The sequence below is a fragment of the Stegastes partitus genome, unplaced genomic scaffold (assembly GCF_000690725.1).
Source record: "Stegastes partitus isolate 25-593 unplaced genomic scaffold, Stegastes_partitus-1.0.2 Scaffold836, whole genome shotgun sequence".
Lineage (NCBI taxonomy): Eukaryota > Metazoa > Chordata > Actinopteri > Pomacentridae > Stegastes > Stegastes partitus.
The window spans coordinates 107,261-134,018 of NW_007578567.1; the positions used below are offsets into that span (position 1 = coordinate 107,261).

At 42.4% G+C, this 26,758-nt stretch overlaps 1 protein-coding gene across 1 annotated transcript in view; it reads left to right on the forward strand.

Annotated features, from left to right (window-relative positions):
- Positions 1–2,361: 2,361 nt before the first annotated feature.
- Positions 2,362–26,758, forward strand: part of tmtc2a (transmembrane O-mannosyltransferase targeting cadherins 2a) — a 77,755-nt gene continuing 53,358 nt past the window's right edge. The window contains exon 1 of the mRNA XM_008292827.1: positions 2,362–2,454. Within this exon, the coding sequence (XP_008291049.1) occupies positions 2,372–2,454 (83 nt within the window). The 5' untranslated portion in view covers positions 2,362–2,371. The remainder of the gene's footprint in view (positions 2,455–26,758) is intronic.

The window sequence follows — 26,758 nt, forward strand, 5'->3', positions numbered from 1 at the left end:
CCTCGCAGCAAGAAGGTGGGGACACCGGGATCTTTCTGCGTGGAGTTTGCATGTTCTCTCTGGGTTCTCTGGCTTCTTCTCACAAGTCCAAAAACATGTTGAGGTTAATTGGTGATTCTAAATTGTCCGTAGGTGTGAATGTGAGTGTGCTTGGTTGTCTGTCTCTAAGTGTAGCCCTGTGATAGACTGGTGACCTGTCCAGGGTGTCCCCTGCCTTCACCCTAAGTCAGCTGGGATAGACTCCAGCCCCCCATGACCCTAGTGAGGATTAAGCGGTGTATAGATAATGGATGGATGGATGGAATTTAAGACCTGGTGTCCACATGAGTGGACATCACATTTTGGGTTATATTACCACAGTAGTTAATTTTTAAATTTTAGTTTTTAAAATTTTTATTATTTTATCATTGTTTTTTATTTTTATTTTTAATATAAAAAAACATATTTAGGTATATATTTTAAATATATATATATTCTTTATTTTTTTTAATGCATTTTTATTTAAAAATTGCATAAAAAAACAAGAGCTAATATCACTTCATTTATGTGAAGTGATATTACAAAATGTTACCTCAGTGGATGTAAGAAGTTTTCTGATATAGCTCTTGCAGCAGAAGGATTCTGTTTAAATATGATATCAGGGAAAATATCCATCCATCCATCCATCCGTTATCTATACACCGCTTAATCCCAGCTGACTCAGGGTGAAGGCAGGGGACACCCTGGACAGGTCACCAGTCTATCACAGGGCTACACTTAGAGACAGACAACCAAGCACACCCACATTCACACCTACGGACAATTTAGAATCACCAATTAACCTCAACATCTTTTTGGACTGTGTGGGAGGAAGCCAGAGAACCCGGAGAGAACCCACGCTGCACGGGGAGAACATGCAAACTCAGAAAGATTCTGGTGCCCCCACCGGAACGTGAACCGGCGACCTTCTAGCTGTGAGGCAACAGTGCTGACCAACTGCGCCACTTTGCAGCTGCAGAGAAAATATGTGCGGGGAAACTTGGAAGTGCAAAATACATTAAAACTCAATAAAAATCAGCTGTTTAGAGGTACAAAGTCAGTCTTGTTTTGAATTCTATCGCAGCAACTGTGACACCACACATTACTCACTTTAATTTGTAAGTTTTGTCTTCATTTACAAGCTATTTCAGAAAGTCAAATCATTTTTCCCCCCTACATGTGTCTTTGTATCCAAGTTACAACTCAGTTATGTTGCTATTTCATGGTATTTTCACACTTATTTACAGATTAACTGTTTCTGTGGCCCTTGGCAACACATTTAAATGGATTTATCAAAACTCAATAGAGTCAGTTGTTTAGAGGTCGAAGTCTGTCTTATTTTGAATTTTGTCGCAGCAGCTGTGCCACCAATTACATCATCTATTACTTTAAATGTACCATTTAAATCCTGTTTTAGGAAGTAAAACATCATTCTATTCAGGAAATCAGTTCTTCTTTCCAAATATGTGTCTTTGTATTCAAGCTACAACTCAGAGTTATTTTGGTATTTCATGGTGTTTTCACACTTAATCACAGATGAACTGTTTCTGTCCCCATCAGCAAAATCAAAACTCAACAGAGTCAGTTGTTTAGAGCACTGGGTCGGTCTTATGTTGAATTTTATTGCAGCTACCAGATGAATTTCTATGACTGTAAACTGTATGAAATCAATCTTTTCCAAATATGTGCCTTTGCATACGAAGCTACAACTCAGATTGATATCATTATTTCATGTTTTTGTCACACTAATTCCAAGATCAGCTCCAAAACATATGAATCCAAACTGATTTCTCATTTACATCCCATCCCCTGTCTGTATCCTACATTAACGATCCATCCCTGTTCTAACACAGACATCATCCTCAGCCTGACTGATTCAAACGCACAAATCCACAGTTTTCAACACTCCCACTTTTTTTTTTTTTTTCCCCTTCTCCAGCGCCAGCCGCCTCCACTGCGCATGCGCGGCCTCCCTGAAAAACCACATGCGTCTCCCCGCACCGCTCTCTCCGGTGCCAAAGCAAAAGGGAGATGCGCACAGCGAGGACGCCGCAGTCCCAGAAATGCGCACCGAGCTCCGAGCTCCCAGAACCCGGCTGCAGCTTCCATCCGTCCTCCCGCCACCTCCGAGCCGCCTCCCAGCGCCATGGGTTAGCCGGCAACTTTGACACACTTTGACACGAGAAATGCGCTGCGTTGCGTGGAGAGCTGCGAGAATTGAGAGCACAATAACACAGAGAGAGACTTGAAAGAGAAAAGAGAGAGAGAGAGAGAGGAGGGAACCTGTGATTCCACTCATTTTCTATCCCGGTTCCTCTTTCTTTTCCGTTTTTTTTTTTTTTTTTTTTGAGAGATGATCACGGAGCTGCTGTGCACCGCCGTGGCTGTGGGTCTCTACGCGAACACGCTGGACGCGGATTTCTGCTACGATGACAGGTACGGTTTATCGCCTCCTCCTGCATCCACAACATCACGGTCCTTCCACTTGTCACGGTTAAAAAAAAAAACACCGGGGGTCGTCGCGCCTGCCCGCTTCCTCGCATGTGTGTGTTTTTTTCTTCCTTGTCTGCAGCCTGTAATAAATCAGGGCTTATTTGTTGGCTTTTGTCAAACACACAAAGACACGCAGAAAGGATGGGGAGTGCACTGAAATCCTGCAGTGATGTAGAAGCTGCTGTTCCTCTAACTTCTCTTTAGCTGCTGCAGAAATCCAACATTGTGCATGCACTGATGTGTGTTTTAATCACATGTAGCCTTTTATGTTGTTAAAATAAAGCTGCATGGTGAGAATCAGCACTGATTCTACCCACAGCAGCAGAAGTTCAACACTTAGTGAGCAGAGGGCAGCTTCTGTCCCATCCTGCTGCTCATCAAGCGCCTCCTCGGATGCTCCTTTTTTTTTGTCTTCATGGATCTCTCATCTTTCTGACAACGTTCATGTGAAAAATGCTTCAGCTGTGGAGCAAACCTGTGCTGTTGGACAGGTGAATAGATAAAGGATGGACAAAGCAGGGGATAAAAGTTGCGATCAAGTGACCCTTGAGGTGAAAGTGGTGTGAAAGATGTTTGTTTGTGCCCGTGACAAATCAGCAAAATCAGTGATCTGAATTATTTAGGCTGTAAAATGTCTTCAGCAGTGAAAATATTCATCCAAATTTCTTTGTTCTGTTTGAGCAAAGTGTTAAAAAAAAAAACAGATATGGGGAAAAAAAAGCAATAAAAGCTCTAATATTCCAGTTTTCGTGAAGCTTTCTAGCATTTGGGTGTTTGTTTGTAATAGAAAAACTCAAAATCCTCCCAGTTGAGAAGCTGCAACCTGAGAATATTTACTTTAAATGATTTTAATCAATTTTCTTACATATTTCTGCTTATTTTAACTATTTCTCTCTGGTTAAATATGTCATATTTCATGTCTCCAGCCTTCTGCAAAGGGGGAAAAAACACTAAAATGCTCTTAACTCGTCACAATGAGGCCTAACCGGTGATGAGCGGTCAAAAGCCAGAAAGGTTGGGAAACCTCCGATGAATAAATTACGCCTCCGACAGATTCCACAAGTGAATCCGATTAGATGACACAAACCATGTACGAAGAAAGACAAGTACATGTGTGCTGGTGAGAATAACCATCCGTCATGTGAGGGATCAGAAGTTGCACCGGAGAACTTTTAAAAGAAAACATCTGTTCAGGTAGAGAGGGGTTTTGGGCTCTGTCACATTTAATAATAATTTGTCTTCCGTTATCAAGTGTTACATCTGCTGATATGGCAGGTATGTGGAAGACTTCTGTGCGGACGGAGAACAGGTTGCCTCCCCGTTGTTCGGCTCAGTCAGATGGCCGCTGCCTGGTTAGCATCTCCAGATCTTAAAGGTCAAACATCCCCCCCCCCTCAGCTTTGCTTTTCACCACCATCGCTGACCTCTCTGGTGAGTAAGACGGAGTGTGCGGAGAGGTAGAAAATGAGCTTCAGTTGCACATCACACCTCGCCAAATCTGTAAAAAAAAAAATCCACTGAGAGGCTTCGCATCCATCAGCTCTCGTCTACAGGACACTGCGAGGTTGTCAAAAAGCCGGTGACAGATTACCAAGAGGTGCTTCTCCTCTGCCTATGCTGGCGCTCCCGTCCCCTCAGCGAAAGTTCAGTACCCGGCAACACCGTGTATCTATCAAAGTCACCATGGTAATTTACACTCTCGGGTGGCGGCGGGGGGGATAGACACTGGTGTTTTGGTTCATCGCTCTCAGATGGAGGAGGCTGAATACCAATCAGAGGTCTGACCTTCAGCGCTCGTTCATCAAACAGGCGTCCTCTCTTTGGGGTCAAGAGCCGTGTGCTTCTGGTGGCGTCCCTCAGGGATTACAAGAGCGTTACGAGCATAAAGGTTAGAGCTAGGATTGAAGTGGAGGAGAGTTGAACCAATCTGTCTGAGTTGACTTTTAAAGAAGAAGAAAAAAAAAAAGACTGTCTTTGCCGTAAACAAATTTCTACATTTGTGCCGTTTGACCTTTCCCCCCTTGCAATCAATTTCTTGTTACATGCCACATTAACATCTCTCAGACATGACGGTGGAGCAGATAAATCTTCTATATCCAGGCGCTCCGGGCCGTGTGAGGAGATGTTCTGGCCGCTGTCTGCTTTTTCAATCACGTCAAGTGTTTTTCCTGGGCACCGGCTCAGTGCCTGGCCAAGCGCTCTCTCTTGGCCAACGATAATCCCAATGAAAAAGCCTCTGCGTGTGAAATGAGTGAGTTTTTTACGGGAGCTGGGAGAGGACTTGAGCCAGGCCAGTTCTTGATTTTTGGGGGTTGGAGGGGGAAAAAAAGAAAAAAAACAAACCATCAAGATCTGGTGATTTACAGTCGGGCTTTTCTTGGGTTTAGCCAAATATAAGAGCAGAATCAGATAAGTAGTCACAGTGTTTGGATTGATTGCTTGAGAGTCACCGATTGGAAAATATATCCATCGTAACCTCTGAACTCTCCTTTGAATGGGCATCAGTGGGGTTTTTGACAGACTAACAAATGACACCTCAGTGATATAGTTTTTTTTTTCTTTGACAAATAGACCTGGGGGATGAATGGACGTCTTTACTCGCAAGATTAGGATGCGGTAGATATCAGAGGAGAAGCAAGGGCAAGAGATAGAGGAAGCAAAGCTGGGAAATGAAATGCATCCTAAGTGGCTTTCAGCATTCGGAGTCGTGTCTCCAGAAACATCTGTGACCCCGATAACGTCACAGCCCCTCCGCTCGACTCCGAAATGCATTACGGTCCCTCGGGGGAAGGATTGAAGTGAAAACATCTTCACTCTTTGTTTCACAAGAGGGAAAACAATTTCATCTTGGGGTTTGGAGGAGTTTGATGAGGATTAAATTTCACTGACTGGCATTTTATACGCGCCGTAAAATGAAATATGTAGTTTCAAAGCTGAAGATGCGCAACCCGAAGAAGGTATTATTTAATTGCCGTCGAAATGACGCGGAGTGGTGACGCAAGAGAAGCTCCACGATGGAGACGGAGTCAGCCGGTTGAACCATCTGTTCCTGCTCTAGCTCGGTTTCTGAGGTTCACCGATAAATGCATCAATATGGGATTGTCTTTAAGAAGCGCTTCTTTCATCATCGCTCAAACCTTTGAGTTGAAGTGCTAATGCATTGCCGTATGTTAATGCACCGAACAGCGTTTAACGTCCATGAATATAATCAATACTGCGGGGTGCTCTACCAGAGAAACAAGTGAACTTTTTTATTTTATTTTTTTGTCATCTATGCAGCCTCCAGTTGACCCCCATATAAATCTACATGTAGCCACTGTGCTTCATAAGGAGCATTGTTGTGTCAGGAATGTCTATGAGCTTGTATCAACAGCCACTGAGATAAGAGAGGCAGTAAATTCTATTAGTTTAAAGCAGGAGGCCACTTTTCACGGCTGTTTCTTTGCCACTGGCGTCTATTCTGTATTCATTTGAAAAATTAATTACATTACTAATAGCAGGAAGTGCCTAGTTAACCTAGTTGCCGTCTCGCCGCTCCAAGGCCACAACACCCGAATGTCACGTCTTATTCAAAGCTGCTCTCTTGTCTGTTACGTTTCTTTTCTTTACGTTCGCTGTTTTGGTTTTATGGCCCTCACAGCTTAACTGTTTTGGTTCAATCCTATCGCTCTTTTCAGCGTTGTTATCAGCAGCAGCAGGCAGCTCTTATAGGCTACATTAGCGCTGAGCGTGGAGCAATTAGCTGCTTATGAGTAAGGACCTGGTGGAGACCAAAAACAGAGCTAAAAGTACTGCAATTCAAATGGCATCTTTAAATGACATGTTGTTCTGTGTCTGCTGGATGTTTTAGCAGGTACCTGTTTGCTTAATATTTACCATATTAATTCAAGCCAGGTAATTTTTATAGCAGAGTTCAACACAACAACATATTAGCCACAACGTAAGACAAATAAAACCATTCAAACTATCCATTGATCCATTATCTATACATGGCTTAATCCTCACTAGGGTCACGGGGGGCTGGAGTCTATCCCAGCTGATTTAGGGAGAAGGCAGGGGACACCCTGGACAGGTCGCCAGTCTATCACAGGGCTACACTTATCACACATACCAGTTAAAAAGGTTTGAATGCTGCGAGGCCACGGTGCTAACCGCTGAGCCACCTCGCAGCATTTATACCATTCAAACCAATTAGAAACAAACAGGTCAATTACAAATCGTTAAACAATAAAACCGTAATCCAAATCATTACATGACAAATAACAGAGATTCCGGTCTAACAAGGAACATACTTTCTGTGTCTGCGAGGGTTGTGCTGTAAAATTTTGAAGTTTGCAAGAGTCTGAATGGACCTCTCCATGAGTATATATCAGTGTGCGGGTCATGGGTAGAATACATAAAAGCTGATCGACTGCAAACGTGCATAGAAAGTCAAAAATGGTATAACAAAAACAACCATGTTGGTACACCCTCAAGGGATTTATACTTTCTGCCTCCGTGGCCCACATCCATACATTTTATCGTTTGCCCAAGTTTGTTAAATTCCTTGTGGACATCGATGGCATGCAACAATGGCATTAGTGCGCATACATGAAATATGTAGACGTCAATTAAGCTTTATGGAACAGAGTCCTCTGAGTGGACTAGAAAGTAGTGTAATGGTACATGTGGACAGGGATGCTTTTGGATGAGAGGGGTTGTGCCACTTCCCAGAATTGGATGCTTGATGGGTGTACGACTAGAGAGTATCACAACAGATGTTTGACAGACATTTTCCAACAGGAAGCCAAAACAGGCTGCATCCTTCTACAACTACAACTGCCTCTGATTGGATGATTGCTTCACCTGTAGACGCCTGGTTTTCAAACCAGACCAAGGGGGTGTTTTGTTGGAAACGTTCAGTTGTATTACAGAAACAGTTCACCAAAAAAATCCTTCTGAAGATGTTTAAGGTGAGGAATTAGCCATGCAGCTACTGTTCCTCAGGAGGTTCCAGAAGCGTTTTCTTTGCAAGTCGCCCAGATCTTACCTTCATGCAAATAGTGAGCGACCAACATGGTGGCCTGTCTCTTACAATACAACGTGGTGCAATGCTTGGCTGGTTACATAGACAATGAATAGGAAGCGTCTAAATGGTGAATCCTGTTTCATGAGACCAGTCTTATTCTTTGCACGTCCTTGAGTACACAAGGTTCCACTCGAGTCCCTGTGACATTAATTTTTTCTTCACTGTCGTCATCTTCCTTAGCCCGGTAGAGTTTGTATGATCCCCTTCGTGGACATGGACAAAATTTGACAACACTACAAGGGCAGAGGTGCACATACTTGACAGTAGAGCACATATATGGAATGGAGTCCTTCTCCAAGCAGACCAGAAAGTCTTATAACAACAACAACTACGTGCCTGTGGTGTTTGTAGCTGTTTGTGTAGGAGTATGATCAAGGCTGAAGAGTGCAACAGGTCTGACAAGATCACTCGGGGCTAGTCCACGATGTAGTTAATCCTGTACTTCCAGTTTGTTACACTCAACCCCACATGAAAAAATGTGTTTACATGAATAAAGGTAAAAGAAAATGAGATGTTGTGGTTTACCAAACAACCAGACAACAGTTTAAGATTTGGCGGTAACTCTCTCTCGCAGTACCTTGTTCTTTCTGGAGTTCATTCCCTTTAACATCTCTTGAGTAAATTTGATTTTTTTCTTGGAATTTTTGCTCATCCTTTGTCCGATGACAAGATAAGTAGAGGTAGCAGTTACCAAAAGACCATTCTTTTGGAATGGTTTCTATTTATTCTATGTTCTAGTGGCCAGACTGCCAACCAAGAAGACTACATTCATCCCTCCCAGTCTTGGTACGACAAAACACAAGCCGATCCCCTAAAAAATACTTTAAGAGTAAGAAAGGCTTATTGTTCCTCAAAATCCTAACTCAAAGTACAGAATGCATTCAAATGACAGGAATTGAACAACAACAGTGTAGTAATGTTAGTTAGTAGGCCACATTGCTGCTTGTATTCGACATCCTTCGAACAAAGGGATCCCAGTCATCTCTGAATCAAATCTGTTCCTGATAACAGCTCATAATCATTATCTCTTATGGGTTGGCGCTCCCAAGGCTCGCTGTGATCAGTTTCAGCCGCCCACTGTAGTAAACGCTGCCAGGAATCCCAGTGCCTCCAGTGGAATAATTATCTAAAACATGTGCCCTACTTGTGTTGAGGCTGTTTAAGTTACAGTATATGCTTGGAGCAGATAAATATTGAGGGAAGAAGTGGGCTAATGAAATGACTGAGCAGAATCTCTTTGACTGAACAGTGTTCGCAGCAAGTAATCGAGCTGAGGTGAACCGGCGACGTGTCTGTCAGGAGGAGCGTTCACTGTAAGCATCTTAAAGTGCCTGAAGACAGAATTAAAGCGAAACAGTGTGGTGGGGGTAACTGATGAAAAAAAAGTGTTTATGAATAGTAATTTGAGATGGTTTTGAGGCAAGAGGCTTTTAACCAGATTTGCGTACGTAAAGGATTATGTGTTTTCGAGAGGAAACAGGCAGACCTCATGAAACGTGTGGTTTGGTGGTGAAAAAAAAAAAACGCTTTTGTGGTGATGTGTCACCAACGTATGTGCTATCCTAATGTATTTAAGTATTAACATATGTTTTTACTCGCTGGCTTTAAAATGTGTTGCCATTGATGTCTTGTTTTTGCAGTCTGTAGCCGCCTTAAATTCAGGGCGGAGGGTTTGGACCATCATTGGAACAATAGGAAGGCGTGAGCACAGAGTCTCATCTTGATTACTAGCAGATTTAGTCAATGTAAGTAGTTAGTGGTCAACTCTGTAGATGGTATGGCTTTAAAACTGCTTTCAAGCTGCAAATGAAATCTTGAGGAACCCTAATATGTTGAATAGGGTGAACTTCTCTACAGTGGTGTCTGGTTCGGTGTTTAAGGGCAGGAATGGCAGTAGCTGTGCTGAAGACAGAGGATGAAACCTTAAAGCTCATCTTCTTGCACTGGGATGGGCTCCAGCTTTGTACAGAGGCAGGAAAAACAATCCTCTGGCAACCAGAACCACTTGCATGGATTGTTCTTTGTAATGAAAGGGTAGAGAGGCACGCACAAGGCAGCTTCTTTATTCTTTTTATCAAAACCATTTTATGAAAGGTATTGCCATAATGAGTTGAACCCACTTCATCTGAAGTTCTGCCAACTTTAACCCTCTGCACCTCAAAAGCAGCCAACAGGGTTTAAAAGGCATGTCATCTCTTTAAAAAAAAAAAAAATCCCCAAAATTATATTTATACAAAGAATCAACTTTCTGATGATCCTTAAACTTCTCATCTGTGATGTGAAAATTCCATTGGAGAGTTTAACCAAATACAAGCTTAAAATTGATTTTTCATTACAACCAATTTATTCTATAGGCCTCATTTGAAAATGTACCAAAAATAAACCAGTTGATCTAACCGGAGTGACTCGATTATGACCAACGGTCACATTCTCGATGAGAATTCGACAGCAGGCTGTGTTTATGCAAAGAGACGAGGTAAGTAAAGAAGAATTAAAAATGTAAGTAGTAAAATATCTACAGTATGGAGACTCACCATTGTTTTCCAGTGTTGGTAACATCTGTGGGCACTTGGAAAAATGCCGCACGTTGATTTTTATAAAAGAAATACTCCAAAAATTCAACTTTCATTTTGACTTCACTTTCACTTTTCTTATGATTTATAGCTGTGTCATAGAGCACAAAAGACAATTTTGAATTCTCTCTACTTGTGTTTCCAAGGAGGTGCAGGACTCCATACTGGCCCAAATATGTGACAAGAGTGAAAAAACAGGCAGCAACTGCTTGGGAGTTCAGAGGATTAATGTTTGGCTTCATGTTGACGGTTTGAGGTTTCCTTCCACTGAGTGTCCCTGCTGTTTGACATCTTTACTCACTTTCAGGAAGTTTGTGAAACTTTTTGAAAAACTGTCCAAGGGTTACAAAGCAAAATACGAACTACTGACTTTGGGTGCTATTAATATTTGATAATGCACGTCAGAAACTTTATTATTGTAAAGCGTAGCAAAAGTTTGCTTGGCATTTAATGTAGGAAGTCCGTGTAAATTTTAAAATCAGTCATGCAGGTCATTGTTTACACAGATGACAACTTATTTTATTAGGCAAAAATGCAAAAACTCTGATTCTAGTTTCTAGTTTTCTGTGAGGATTTGATGCTTCTCGTTCTCTATATGAACACAACATACAAGCATTTCCTGACATTTAGTAGCACAAATGATGAACTAATTAATTAGGAAAAATATCTGGCGGATTGATCAATATTGAAAACAATCATTTGCTGCAGCCATATGATGAACAACTGAGTGAAATTCTCCGTCCTTAGCAGCTAGCGCGTCGCACGACAAGCTTAGCAAATATTTCGCGGCACCCTTCACTCTGGACCCACTCCTCAGACTCCGACAAGAGATGGGATTGTTTATTTTTAAGTTGTCCCTCCTTGTCCCGTTGGATGTCAGTGATGCATGATGCTGGTTGAGGCTGCTGCTGCTAACCCTTGGCTGGCCCTGTGCGCTCCGCAGGCCGCAGTCGCCCCGCCCGTCTGCCAAGACAAGACCGCCAAACCTCAGTCCCACGACCCTCCCTGTATACACACCATATGTGGATCCCAAAACAGTGGTATCCACGGACAACCGGGGCTTACCGGTTTGCCAGCGCCCTATAAGACGCACATACCAAAGATGTAGATTTGTCATGTAGCACTCGCGCTAAATTTGAAATGAAACCCTCGGAACCACAGATAAAGTGGTGCAAACACAGTCTCCAAAAGTCCGGCCGGCCACATGCATGCCCATCTTCTTTAAGCGAGAGGCTTCATAACTGTGTTGGGGCTTGGATTTCCACCACAGTGCATTAAACTCACTCTGTAAGCAAAGCGCTTTTTTGTGGCGTTGGGTTACACTCAGAAGCTGGCGTCCGCTTTCCCTCTTTAAACTACAAGGTGGACTTCTGAAACAACTTGCAGCAGTTGGGGTGTAACACAAAACCAAGCCGGGGGATCACACGATTACCCTCTCTACCTTTTGTAATCAATAGCCATTGAGTATCATTTTTCTTTGACTGCAGAGTTTTTTTTTGTCCTTCTGTCGCCCAGAACAGCTGTCCGAACAGAAAATCAAACGTGTTTCTTTTTTGCTACGCTTGACAAAGTGCTCATGTTTCACTACACAGCATCAGCTCTGACTGTGAAAAGTGAGTCTAAAGTGAGTTCTGACATTCATCAGGCACTTCCTCTCAATCTAAAAGGGGGGATCTGCGCATGGATGTGGAAGTGTTGGTGTTTTTTCATGTGCGCTGACCACTGACAACGTTTTCCCCAGTGAAGCTGTCAGTAGTTGCGAGTGTTAATGATTAGGTTGATGGATCAGGCTCGGCTCTCGTGCTTGTGGTCGCCGTGATTTGTGAGCTGTGTGTGAGCAGGCTTTTCTTCTGATTTACTCTTAAGGTTTGTATGTAGAAGGAAATAAAGGGAACATCTGACACGAGTTGTACTGCTGCTTTTACTCAGGTTGAACTCAAAGAAATGAGTATTTGCTCTTTTTTGGGGGGAAGATTTAGATGAGAATATTAATAGCACACATCTTCCCATGGAGCCAGAGTGTATTTTGGATTATCAGGCCAAACTGTTTTTTTTTTTTTTGCACCACACACATTTCAAGCTTTGCAGGCCAGCACATAACCACACATAAAACTAGTTATTAAACCTTGGTTTTTTGCATGGATTCAACTAGATATATTATGTTAATATAAGAGATTTAGATGTGCTACGAGGCAGATTTTAATAGCTGTTTTTCCAATTCGAGTCTTCTCATCCTAAGGCCAAATCATGGTTTTTCCACATTCTTGTCCTCTGATCGATGCAGACCTTTATTCTAGAACACACACACTATAGGGTCCACGTTGGGGTTAGGGCTGCACAATATATCGTTTCAGCATCGATGTGTGTAGGCGCGGTAGTTAAACCGCAGGGAGTGCGATGTGCAGTAACATAAATTAACACAAATGCATCATGTTACAAGTTTTCTTTTGCTGCTAACACAAAAAGTTGCACGGTTCTCATTTTTTTATGGCTAATCTGCAAGAGACGAGGAACATAACTGGGGTTGTTGGACACAAGACACAGCTTGTTGACATACAGGTGCGAGGAACAAGAGCTAAACACTGAAAAGGTCAATTTGGTAGCAAAAGGAAATGCAAAGTGAGCGTATGGAAATATGGTGTTTTCCATCAACAGGTGCTCTGTTTGCATTTGCTAATGTCACGCCACATCAGAATAGTTTTGCATGGCTTTTTTTTTTCCTGCTTTTTTAGAATTCTTTTTTGTTTTCCATGCAGATACCCTCCCCCAGAAAATTCCCAGTCATTCTAGGATCATTAAGTCTTTCCAAATAGAGCTATTCAAGCCATCTGTTGACAGTTTGTGTATGTCTTCTTATTGCAGTATAGCTGGAGGACTAAAAAACCAAACATTATAATGTCAGTTATTTTTAATATCGTGCAGCCTGATTGTCAGTGATCATTCCTGCGGTGTGCTGAGCGCTATGGAATAACCAGTTGCCTGGATTTGTTGCCTCTCCAAGCACTTTGGTTGGACGCAGCACAGGATTTATGGAGAATTTAGAACTTCCTACTGGGTTTGAGCGTGTAAAAATTAAAGCATCTCCAAAGTCTGCCAGCGACTGCTTCGGTTACTCTTTCGATGATGAATTAAAGGCGTTAATGTCCTACCACAGCCGCTTCTCAAAGCAAGCGCTTGTTTACAGCAGGATTTATTTTCCTTGCATACGTTCAATCTAATCCACATTGGCCCTCGTAGACTTGAGCAGATGATGAAATTCCTGATATGTGGACCTTCATGGACTCATGCAGACGCGGAAAACACGAGCTAGCCTCGCAAAAACGTAAATAGACATACTTCACAAAATATCCAAAAAAAATCCTTTAATCTCATGCTTATATCTTTGCAAATCTACCCCCTTGAACCTTTTGGATGCTTTGGTATACATACAAGCATGCACACAACATTTAAGTGGAGCTCACGAACATTTAAAGCCGCCTGCTGTGTTGTGAGATATTGCTCCGGGAGATAGCGAGAAATAAACGCTTTTCTATTGCCATACTATTTTTGCATTTGGCTAGAATATGACGAGGTTAAAAAATCGTTGCGATGAAACTCCCATTCATCTCAGCGCGGTATACCGAGACTGTGCTGTGCCTTAATTATTATTCTAACTGCCAGGCGCTTCACAAAAACCAATAGAGATTCATTAGCTCGGCAACCTTGGCGCTGAACCCTGGCTGAGCGCTGCACACGCTCTTTCCGTCTTCACGCATGGCCACTCCGGCTAGTAAAATATACTAATATGCATAAGGCTCTGAGGGTCAGAACTGAGCCGACTGTGGAGTACCTGGTGTGTGAGTGTGGGGGGGGGGAATCGGTTTGTGATTCTCACCTCATAAAAACTTGAGAGGGGGAGAGTTGGGGGGATTGAAAGGTTCAGGAGAGATCACATGACGCCTCTGCTACCTTTTACTCAAGGATACAGTTTTAGTGTTTGGTCCTGAGATGCTGGAAGTGTTGTCGATCAAGAGGGAGATTGTAGTTTTTGCATTGTGTGTCTTTGCAGCATGAGCGTTCTAGATCGGCTTCATCCAAAAACTATTTACTGCTTGTATACATTTTTCGCATGAATCCAACGTGTTCATATTTCACTCCCATCCTCTTTATTTACTCTGCAGAGCCAGATAGCCTTTCTCCTTTTCCTGTTTCCTCCAGATAAGCGCCTAAAAGTGCAGAACCACGCTCGATAATACAGATAGAGGAAATGTGGAAGTCTCAGTGCAGCTGGGTTGTTTAGTGGTTCTCACCGCGCTACAATGGGAGGCTATTTGGAGGAGTGATGACACAAGTTGCATTATGTAGGGAGAGGATGTGATTATCGGCGATAGTTTGAAATAGAAGCCAGCCTAGAAAGCCATCATAGAAAATATGCTGGTTTCCTCCCAAAAAGAGGGGAATCTGCGCGGCTTGATGCTAAGCTGCACTGAGTTGTAGATTGTAATTTCCCGTTTCGACACATAGCCACAATTTTCGGGTTTTGTGGTTCAGCGTTTTCTGCCAGTTTGAAAGTCACTCAGGTTTGGATCGCTCGGAAAGTCATTATTCTGAGTTTGAAACCATAAAGCACATCATCCTTCAAGTTAACTATCCTCCTTAATTATCCAGCCGGGGTCAGGAAGCATTTAAGGCAATTTTCCCATTTTGATGCACGGCCTCCTTTTAAGAGTCTGCACTGAGCTCCTTTTTTTAGCCTCTCAATGGGATCAGCGGCTGTTTGTTGCAGGTACTCTGAGCTTGATAAGGTGCTGTTTAAGTCAACCAGGCAGTTCTGATCTCACACTGTCTGCATCTGATAATGGCTGCTTTCAAGATAAACCAACCACCTTATTTATCTTTCTCCGTTTTGATATTCATGGATCAGCGGTCGTAGGAACGGCTGTACGGTTAGAGTACCTTCTTGATGAGCTATGACAACACTGTAATTTCTTTTTCATACATTTTGGCACACCATCACAGGTTGATCTCCTTCACAGTTTACCCTTTCAATTTAGTTTTAAAAAAAAAAAGAAAAATAAAATCTTCTAATCTGATGGGCCGGTACTGAAGGTCACTGAATTATGCATGGTTCTGCTTTTGATAAGACCAGTTTGTATGAGTGCTGCAGAGTGTATTCACTGTTCAAACCCGCAGCGGGGGGCTCGGACCGTTTCGATTCTGTGATTGGCTGCTAAAAGAAATTCAGCATCCAAGCCACTCAGTTATTCCGTTTCATGTGATTTGGAGCTAAGTAAACATTCAGAGCCGCTGTCCTGTTGCAGATCCGTGTCTCTGTGTCGAGCGGTCCGATTAGAGGTCGCCACGGAGCGTGGCGGTGCCAGCTCATCCGCCACACTGGGTGTATTTCATCAAAAGACACGCAGACATTTTTCCCCCCCGTCAATGAGGCTCGCTCATTACCTCGATACAGCATCCAGTCAATCCATTACCGAGGTGGCTGACAATTCAGTGTTATCAGCAGAAGACACAAACCATGTGACATCCCCGTCGCAGACAGGAAATGTATTTGTCTGGGAAGTGAAATGAACCGTCCTGCTGTGTGTTTTTTTTCTTTCTTCCTGTTCCACGAGGATGCATGCTGTCCTTTGTTTTCTAATGAGATGGTTTCCTAGTGCAGCTGGAAAGAAGTTCAAGGTAAAGGCTGACGTTTTGGGATGATTTGCTTTCTTGCTGACAGTTCGATGAGAAGATTGATTCCCTCTTGTGTTTGTACCATGTACTGTATATGGATGAAACCTCCCAGACATCAGCCATAGGTTCCTTCAGGAGTGGTTGTTATGGCCGTGGGCTGTTGGGCTCCTTTCCCTCTTTGTGTGTGATTTACCGTGTCCTGGCTTTGTATGTAAAACAGCACCTGCAAACCCTTGTGCTGGATTGGTGCCTGAACTCAGACCCTGCATAACCTTTTGCCTCCTGCCTCTTACTCACACTGCTGCTTCCAACCAAGCTGCACCAGTTACCGCAGCACCTGTTTTAAAGCAGGGCAACTGTAATTTGGTCTGAGCAACTCGTGTCTCGTTTGTACATAGCAGATCTGTGTATTGTTTGCATGAGACGCTCGTCGCTGGAGGCTGGGCCGGGTTTGAGGGTTGTGTTGTGCAGTCGAGGTAAATGTTTCGGGGGTGCTACTACCAGCTGTACATATTGTTGTTGGTTAGTGAGTGCAGGTAGGGAAGTGTAGGACTTGAAATTTGTGTTCTTTTGTTGTAATATGCATGTTTAAAACTCCTTCTTCTGCTAATAGAAATCTGTTTTTTGTTATGAGTAGAATCCGCTGCCCACCCTTTCTCTTTTTATGTGACCTTTGTCAATTTATGTAACCTCAAGCACATAAAATTCATTAAAATTGTTTAAAGTTTTGTGCAAACATTTCCATCTAGCTTTTATGCTACTTCCCTTTCCCCTAGTAAACTGGGTTTAACAGCGGCTTTGAAGCTCAGTGGTGTCACCATCTTGGCAGTGCATGACTAACCCAAAAATGAGCAACTGGAGTATGGATGGAGCTCAGGGGGGCCATGCTTACATCTCTAGTCCATAGATGGTCCTGTGACAGCATCAGCCTTGCATCTAAAGTAGCCACACCCTTAATCATGCATAACTATAAGCCTTAATGCAATTTAAACATGTGATTTATATAAATATTCAGCCCCCTTACAGTTGTCATGAACAGCAAAATTAGCTATAGAGACCAAAGCTGCCTTTTGTACCAGACTGTGAACATGTTTATTTTAACTTAAGCATTTTAACACGGGAGTCAATAGAGATTGACTCACTTCTGGAGCCTCCGGTGGCCAAACTGAGGAACTGCAGCTTTTGGCACTTTTACGTCAAGAAATATGAAGCAACCATCTGTAGCTGGCCAACTCGGCTTTTCACAAAGTCTGCTGACGGGGGGTAGCAGCCAGCTTTCTCTGTCCCAAAGTAACAAAATCAGAGAAAGTCAGTGATTTTTCTGGAGTCTCCGCTGGTTGCCTGGCAACTGGTCCTGGCCAAGAAATAGTTTAGCACTTAGCCTCCAGTAAAACAACAAATGGCCTTTTTTTTTTAACCCGCTGGTTTAACAATGACAATACTACGTGTTAATTAGTAACCTTTAGATATGCTGGTAGGCGGAATTTGTTACCTTCAGAGAGAACCAGGCTAGCTGCAGGCTGTCCAGTCTTTATGCTAAGCTAAGCTAACTGAATGTGGAAGTTTTCCTTTAAGCAAAGCCTCATGTCAATAAATTTATATGTGGAAACAGGAGGGAAATGTTCCGTTTCTTTCCATCAGCGCCCTCTTCTCTCATGTGTACATATTGAATGACAAAAGGAACAAGTTGGCTGCGATCTCGTGTAACTCGGTCCTCCATGCACATGTCATGACGCTGTGCCATGACATCATGTCTGCTTGTTCCTTGAGTCCATCTCAGAGGGGAATACGGTATTTTTATGATGTTATACAATGCGTTTTATGGTGTTATAATGGAGTTTCCTGCAGCATTTACACGAGGCTATATATTTTAGACCCCCTGCTGATAGTTTGACAAACTTGGATTACATTAAACCTACTGCAGGGAATTTGACGTGTTTTTTTTAATACACAGGATTTTGCTGGTGTCATAATTCGTAAGCTGTGACTTGCTCGTGGGCCCTTAATAGTATTTGCATTGCAAAGGTGTTTCAGAGCTGAATGAAAGCATGGCTTTAGTCAAAGTACCTTTGAACCACTTTAGTCAACTTTTGCTTTGTCCAAAGTTAAGGGTCAAATGGATGGGGGTTTGCACTTTGAGGGATGACTTCATTGGTTCCAATGTTAAAGTTGAGTTCAGGCAAATGGCTTCGTTGTACCAGCCGTGTAAACAGATCACAGATCAGAATTTGAAAAGATCTTAGATAATTAGCACGGATCCTTGAAAAGAAGACAGATTTGGTTTGGGTTGGCCCCCGTGGTACCCCTCTTTAGCTGCCGTTTCTCTCTGGCTAATGCTGGAATGTGACAACTGGTCACGGCAGAAGAAAGGAGGGCCTATTCTGGATTGGATACAGTGCTGTACGCTCTGTTAGTGCGGCTTACTTGGCCATTACAAATGCTGCATGCGAATCTGACCGCTGAAGGCTGTCAAAACAGAAAGAAGTCTCGCTGCCCCAGAATGTGACACTGCAGGCTGTTTTCAGCACAACTTCGGGACGCTCTTTAAGTACGATATACGGCCACCGATCCTCTGCATTCTCAGAATATCTGCATTTTTTAATTTGTGATCGGATTACAAACCAATTCTGGTGGAGCATTAAAGTGACTTTTTTTCTAATCAGAGACAGAAAGCTTTTGAGCAGAAACAGAATGCTGCTTTGTTTCTCCAGCTGCTCCCTTGGCAGCGCTGCAGCACTCAGATCCTCCACTGGCTCCATGATTTGTCATCAGCAATTAAACTTGTCCTCATTATAATCTCCGCAGCAGATCAAAAGTCTCGCAGTTTCTCAAAGTCTGAGCAGAACTTCTGTCTCAGTGGAACAGACCTGTCCCACAAAGTATGGACTCCTTATATCTTCCTCAACAACACCACTAGTTTTCATTCCTGTGTGCTACTTTACAGCAATTGTCAGAGGAACGCTACAGTTCAGTACTTCAAGCTCCAATTGTTTTCAGGGTCTGATTTTTTATTTTTTTTTTTGTGGTGCACTCCAAAGAAGAGGAAGTTTTTTCTTGGCAAGAGGGTAGTAAACTCAGCTGGACTTTGCCAAGGTTTGCCATGCTGTTGATTCCAGTGAATAAAGTGGGCCCGCAACACTCCGGAGAGAGTATTGTCGATGCTTTGTGTCCACACCTGGTGCTCTGCATGTGTAAGTGTAAATTTGAACATATGTGCATGCAAATTATACAGCTGGACGGAGGTGAAAAGTGAGTTGAGAACATTGGCAGTCCTTTCTGAGCCCTGACTCTTCATGACCCATCAGCATCCATCTATTCCCCGCGGAGGAAAATCGATGCCAGACATCGTATTTGTCGCCGGTGTTGGAGTCCCCCCCCCAACTTCAATTCAAGTGTTGGAAGGAGGGGGGGGGCTTTCCATAATAATGAGTTTTGGTGGCTGGAGGTGCACGTTTTTATAGGTCACTGTGCCAGTACCCACAGCTCTTTGGAACTAGGCCAGTTGAATTGATTATAGAAGCAGAAGGTAAAATGAATTAAAGAGGTAGGGGAAAAAGGAATTGTACCTGGTGCTAAAAAAAGACATCACGCGCTGGATGGCGGTGAAATAGTCACACTACCGGAGCTGAAATAGAAACCTCTGCAGAATGTTACGACAGAAAATCATTCCTCATTATGACAGCCACTCTCTGTTTTCTTTCTTTTGTTCTTTATTCGGCACCTTTGTCTTCACGTAGAGGTTGACGGGATGCCTCGTGTCACCCTTGAAATCTCAGTTAACGGCCGTGATTGAGTAAACTGTCAAGTGTGTGATATAGAGAGGAATGATGTTGTGATTTCAGACCAACACTGTTATGAATACACAAGTAACGGTTGCTTTGTTTTTTTGTGGTGCCTCAATGAGAAATCAACAAACGGCCTTATAACTAGGGGGCTTCAAATGACAGACTTCCTGGTTGATTAAAGGGGAATTTGAATTTAGACTGGTGACGAGCTGAAATGTGGTAAAACATGACAGAGGAATGTGGCTGTAAAGTTAATCACAATAAAACTGAATGCTTGAAGGCTGGAAGGTAAAAAACAGTTAAATTAGTTCAACTTGAATTTAACCTGTTGAGCGTTAATTTTTTATTTTAGTGCAGGGCTGCAAGGTGGGTCAGTGGTTAGCACTGTTGCCTCGCAGCAAGAAGGTCGCTGGTTCGCGGTCCGGTGATCTTTCTGCGTGGAGTTTGCATGTTCTCCCCGTGCAGCGTGGGTTCTCTCCAGGTTCTCCGGCTTCCTCCCACAGTCCAAAAACATGTTGAGGTTAATTGGTGATTCTAAATTGTCCGTAGGTGTGAATGTGAGTGTGCTTGGTTGTCTGTCTCTAAGTGTAGCCCTGTGATAGACTGGTGACCTGTCCAGGGTGTCCCCTGCCTTCACCCTGAGTCAGCTGGGATAGACTCCAGCCCCCCATGACCCTAGTGAGGATTAAGCGGTGTATAGATAATGGATGGAATTTTAGTGCAGTTATGAAAAATACACACAAATAAATCCTCCTATTTGCGCATTTACACACTTAAATAATAACAGGATAAATAATCTCATCTTGATGTAAAACCCAGAGGTACAAGTAGGGTAACCAATGGGAAGCTGCTGGACCAACTGACCTCAGGAGACCTTCACAGAAGCCAGGGGGTGAACGATGGAGAGCAGTACGTTCCATTACCAAGCAGTTTGATCGGCTGTCATGAGCCAGGGAGGGAGCACTTGTGGTTTCTTCATGGAACTGAACTCTTCGTTACGTGCGTTCATGGCAGTTTGACTCTAGTACATTTATGCAGCACTTAAATGCTTCAGAAAACTGTTCTTTTATTGCTATTGATGAAGTGTCTATTGTTGGTACGGGCCAAAGAAAACACTCAGAAAACCATCCAAATTGACCACAATTTAGCAACAGGGTTAAACACTGTCTGAGAAAACTATTGCATGGAGCTATTTAGGATCCATTTGAAATCATTCGACGCATTCTTCAATGATCCCATTATTTTTAAATTAGCACTTTGCATGGTGCTAGTGAGCGTTACAAATTGTCCTACAAAACATAGCAAGCAAATAACAATAAAAGTACCTTGCAGGATAACATCCACATGCTTCATGCCCGTTTATTCTGACACAGCCGACATTCATTTCATTTCCTAGTTCAAAATACTGCCAAACGGTGCCGGCTTTACCAGATGTCATCTGTCCCAGTTTCCACCTTGGTGGTTTACAACATCTGGATTCACCAGCAGACCACCACAGTCAGAGCCGTCTGGGCGGTTGGTGACTGGGGGACGCATAACATCTTAGAACAGCTAACTAACACTGTTCATTCATAAAATATTAATGATTAGTTTAACTTCCTAGTGTTCCTGGTTATTCAACTAATTATGCACATCTCCCCTCCTACGACTTTATTCATCGTTTCTCCATCTATGGAGTCAAATCTAAAATGTGTCCTCGTGATTTTTTTTTTAGATGATTTGGTGTCATGATTTAACAAAAACAATGTTGGCCTAGTTTCCTGATCAGTGCAGTGCATTTTAGGAAACCCCCTCGCTGGATTATATCTCCGTCTGTGGGTTTACACACTGGGAATTTTGAATTGAAACATCCAATTATAGATTGAATATTTATTTATTTTTTTACATTTAGATGGTAGTTGGAATAAAAATAGCAACCCGGTTAATTATTTTTGCATGCTATGAATAAAAAAGGAAAGTAACAAATTAAGACCTAAGTAAAATTTACATAAATTCCTGCAGAAGCAACATCTGTCTGGCGCTTTCAAACCATATCCCCAGCCTGTACACAGCCTGTGATTTATGCATTGTTTGGCGAAGTCAGAGTACGGCACTCTGTCCGTTTTTTTAATCAAGCATCACATTTATCACTGTGGATGCAGGCGACTGGAGGAGACCACCCTAATTACCCGTCCACAGTCTGACTCTGTAATTAACTGTCGAGCCCGTGCTAGACGGAGAATCGAGCGCTGATTGGCTGCTCGTTTGTTTTCCCGTAACATGCTGGAGGTTGTTCTGGCTGCATCCCGCCAGTGGGATGGACGGACGGATGGATGGAGGGTGCTAAAGTTGGCCACCGTTCCGCTGATAAGAGCTGGATGTGTGGGAGCGCCAAAGAATTTTTTTGAGAAAACCCCATAAAACTCTCCATGGCTCCTGGACATTGGCTCATTTAAATGTGTTTCACAGTGTTGGGACACGGTGCCGTACTGTAGGCAATGTGGCATATTTATTGGGTGAGACTTCACAAAAACCCATAAATTTTACATTAAGAGCTCCCATCTTGTTGCATAAGGAATAAACACAGCTATAGGTTGCAGGCTTTTTTCCATAGGAGCTCCTGGTGGTCTGGGAGGTGTTCATGAAGGTGTGAAACTGTAATTTGCTGTTGCATTGAACTGTTACGCTCCGTGAACCTTGCTGTTTTTCAATTTGATTGCGTTCTTTTATTTAGGGGGGGTGCAGAATCTCCCTTTAGCAGGTATGTTGATACGAAAGCTTGCAAAAAAAGGCTTTAACAGTAAGTTCTCATGTGCATAGCAAAAAAAACTCAGCTTTTTTTTCTTTTTTTTTCTTGAGGTGTGACGTTTGACCCTGTTAAAGCCCAGTCCAGTGTTTTTCCCCTGTGGGGGGAGGGGAGGGTAACGCATTAGTTTTATTAGCCATTGATTTCCCATCGCCTTCCCCCCGGTGAGGCCGAGCTGAGGATTCATCACAGCCTTTTATTGACACCATCACTCAGGGAACACTGCGGTGGCCCCGGGGCTCCTTTTTAGCTGAGGTAGCAGCGGTGGCGTTGTTGTCCGTTCGCCTCGATTTTGAGCGACCGGCTAATGGGAAGTGATCAATCAATCACTTAGATGGAGATAAAGACTCGGCAATCAATCCGCTGAAAAATAGATGAGGGCCTGACACTCTAGATGTCCGGGTTCATCATTTTTTAACGACTGGAAATGCGACTTATTAAAACGCCTTTGTGTGAATTGTTCCAGCTATTGACAGAGCGGTAATTACAGAATTGGAATTTAATTTGAGTTTATCAAACAAATGCTGAAATTATTCCTTTAAATGTGGAGCTAGGAGCCAGAAACACTTAGCTTAGCATAAGGACAGGTAGCATAATGGAGGTATATCATGGCCAGTTGTAGGAAATTCCATCTCATGTTTGTGTGTAGATGAAAAAATGTGTTAATTAATGCGCTTTAGAGGCTTATTTGTCTGCACCTGCTTCCAGTTTTTAGCTACATTAAGCTCGTTGACCCCTGACTCAGGCTAAACAACCAGAAATCATCTCAGCAATACATTTATTTCCCAACATCCATTGCCGTCACTGTTAGATAAACCCTCAGGAAACAACTGTACAGATTTTGTGTTTGGTATCGGCGAGGTTCGGGGATGTATTTCAGCCTTGAACCACTCAGATTATTGATGCTGTGGAGCTGTTTTTAAATAAACTATATCACCTGTATTTATTATAAAGAAGAGCCGGTGCAGCAGCAGCAGTGGCTCAATGATGGGTCTTTAAGTTTTTATAGACAACAGTGGAACTCTGCTGCACAGAGAAATAAAATAAATCAGATGCTCAGACTGAATATTTGTTATTAGGATTATTGTTTTTTTTGCCACCATCACATTTTTACTTACTGTGGGCTCATTTTTTACTGCAGTATAAACTCATGCACAACCATCGCTAGAAGTAGAGAGAACTCAACAATGTGTTCTGTGTGTTGTGACCAAGTCAGAATGTCATGAATCATACAAAAAAAGTATAAAACTAAAGTTGAATTTATTTGTTTTGCAAAAATTAAGCTTAGCCTGCAGTTCAGCCACAGAGTTTTAGTCACCGTTGCAGCTGACTCATTAATTGCATCTCAGACTCCTGAATGTTTTAGTTTTTTGCAGAATCTGCCTCTTCTAAATGGTTTATTTAACCTTTAGAGTAAAGTGATTCTGGCTAACTATCATGATGTTAAGATTTTGCGATGGATCAACCCGTCACTGATGAGTAGTTCAAGAACATTCGGAAAGTTGGATATCCAATGATTCTGTGTTTTTACAGTTTCTGTCTGATAAATTGTGTAACTTTGGGGATTCTTCTAAAAAGATAGCACGCTATTTAGATCTGTTAGGGGGATTTTGTGGTTCAGAGGATTACATCTCCGAGAACTTTGTGAACTTTTTTGTCAATATTGTCATTTTTCAAGAAAACACTAAAGTTGAATTATCCTCACCTAAAGTTTACAGTTTGAATATGATGCAAAAAGTGGAAGTTCAGAGACATGAACTTGTTACAAATTCTAGTGGCGCTTCACATCTTTGAATCTAATGTCTGATTACTTCAGTCACTAAATGTGCACTCACAATCTTTGTACATTTCAACTCACGGTCAACGTCTGTGCACACAATGAGGTTAGTACAATGAGTGGAGCCGGGCCTATTTGGAGCTGGTTGTTCTGCTAATCAGGAAACCGGCTTCACGGGGGGACATGAAAGAAAGTCCGCTGCCTGACGAAAGAGAGACAGCCCACTTCCTGACGTTCACCTCAGACCGTTTCTCCCTCTTTGAAGCCCAGAGCCCCCGGAAGGAATCTGTTTGCCCCGAGTGGTGGACTTTGACAGACTGAGGATGTGGAGGAGACTTTATCTTAATCAGCTGAGAGGTGACCTGTTAGGCCCGATGGTGATGAAGCTAAAACAGCTGGACTTCAGTGATGAGGAGGAACCGCTCAGAAGGTGGTTCTTTTGATCATAGCAATAAAACCCATTATTAGTTATAGAACGTAATTGGACTCCAGCCAAACAGTGATGCGAGTGGAACTTAGTAATGTTTGTAATTATCCTCAGTCTTTCATCTGGTTGAATTATGACTTTGGTTTTTACTTGTGCATTAACAGGCAGGAGGACCGCTCTTCATGGTATAGAACTCGTTTGGCAGATTATTAATCTGGGTTTTAGGGATGAAACAAATACATTATTCATAATGACAGCAAAGATAGTTTCTATACGATGACAGGAAAATGATGAGGTGGTCACGCGAAAAGACCGCTTCACTGACTTTCATCTTCCTCATTTGTTTTTCGACTTTGAAAAAAAGAATGCCATGTGGCTCAGTTTCACCTCACATCCATTTCCACCTGCTTTTTAAAAAAAAAATCATGACAGCAAATGTTCAGCATCACTATGTAATTGTAAATGATCACCTGCAGTCAGCGCGACAGTTTACTACAGTGATGGTGGCAGCAAAGTGTAACTCAGCTCAGTTAAAAAGTTTCCAAACACCCAAGTTGTAAAAACATGGTAGTACTTTAGGTTGTTACAGAATTAAAAGGTGGCTTATACCCTGTGCAGAGTCTCAGTGGCAAACCACAGCAAACTAATTCGGCAAAGAGACACTTTACATCTGTTTGCTTCTCTCCTGCTCTCTGTGCTCACTTATACTGTATTTTAGGACAGCTGAATTCCCAACAAAGCTGTTTTCTTCTGCCTATTTTTCTGTTTCTGTTGTCAGACAATGGAACCAGACTGAAATAGTGACTGAAACGCAGCTCATCAAGACTTCATGTTAACCAACAGCCACTTCCAAGCACTTCTCCAACATCATGTGATGATCGCACCACACAGGAGTTTAAGAAAACCGCTGGTGCTGAGAATTTGGCCGTACTTTAATCGAATACCGAAGTCGACAAACAATGGGAAAAAAGCTTTAGATGCTTTGTGCTTGCAAAATATCCACCGTAGTATATACATATAGAGCATAACACATCGATGGCACTTTTTTGCTTTGTTCAGGGGCCTAAAAGAAACTAGGATGTATTTTGGAGGAGCACTACTGACTTAAATAAAACCCTTTATGTTCATTATTTCCACCATGTTGTAGTGTTCGGTTCAAATCTACAGTTTTGAACTTTTATATCTAAACCCATGTTTATATTTTGTACTGTGCTGCATTATACAAGTACATGAAGACTTTCAAAATAAAATGACCTTAAAAGAAAATGGTCAATTTGCATATTTATAAGAAAATTAATAGTTTAGGTTGATCAACTGATTCAAAACATAGTTGTTGGCTGCAGCTTCATACAGTGGTAACTGCATGTATTGTACACATAACAACATGCAGTGTTAGTGTGTTGTGCAAATAAAACTAGATGAAAATAGAACAAAAACGTCAAACCTAATATCGAACCAGAGGAATGTGATTAAAAAATAGGAAGAGGTAAACACAAATAAAAGCTAGAGGATGAAAATGGGTCCTGAGTTGCTTTAACGGCCTCCAGCAGACGACTCCAGAGCCGAGGAGCAGCTAAAGTTAAAGATATGAGGAGAAGGTACTGGAAACGGCAGTAATACACATCAGGAGTTTAGCTGATTTCAGAAGTGCAGATAGTAGCTTTGTATGGACCTATAATGTGTGTGTGTGTTTGCAGGAGTGTGTACAATCCCATCTGTTTTTGAATGAAATGAAAAATACTTTATTTATCCCAGAAGGGAAATTCAATTTTTGCATAATAGACAGTGGAAACTGATGGAAACGGATATATTTTGATGAGAATCACGCTGTTATTGAAGGTTTTGTGCGAGTTTAGTCTCAGCGAGCTTATATTCTAATAAATACTTGATCCACCAGCCTTTCTTCAGGGTCAACACACATCCTCAACTAAATGCGAAACTTCGCTGCTGGTATTTCAAATCTGCACGAAGAGTTAAAAATAAATAATTTAACTGGGCTTATTGATCCAACAAACTTCCCACTGGTTCTTCTGCATGCATGGGAAAACTGCTGGGAGCTGCAGGATGGGCTATTTTTAATCGATGAAAAGATGGATCCAGTGAACTGAGCAGGAGGAAAGGAAAAAAAAAAACACTGCAGGTTGGTAGCTTGAATACAAAGT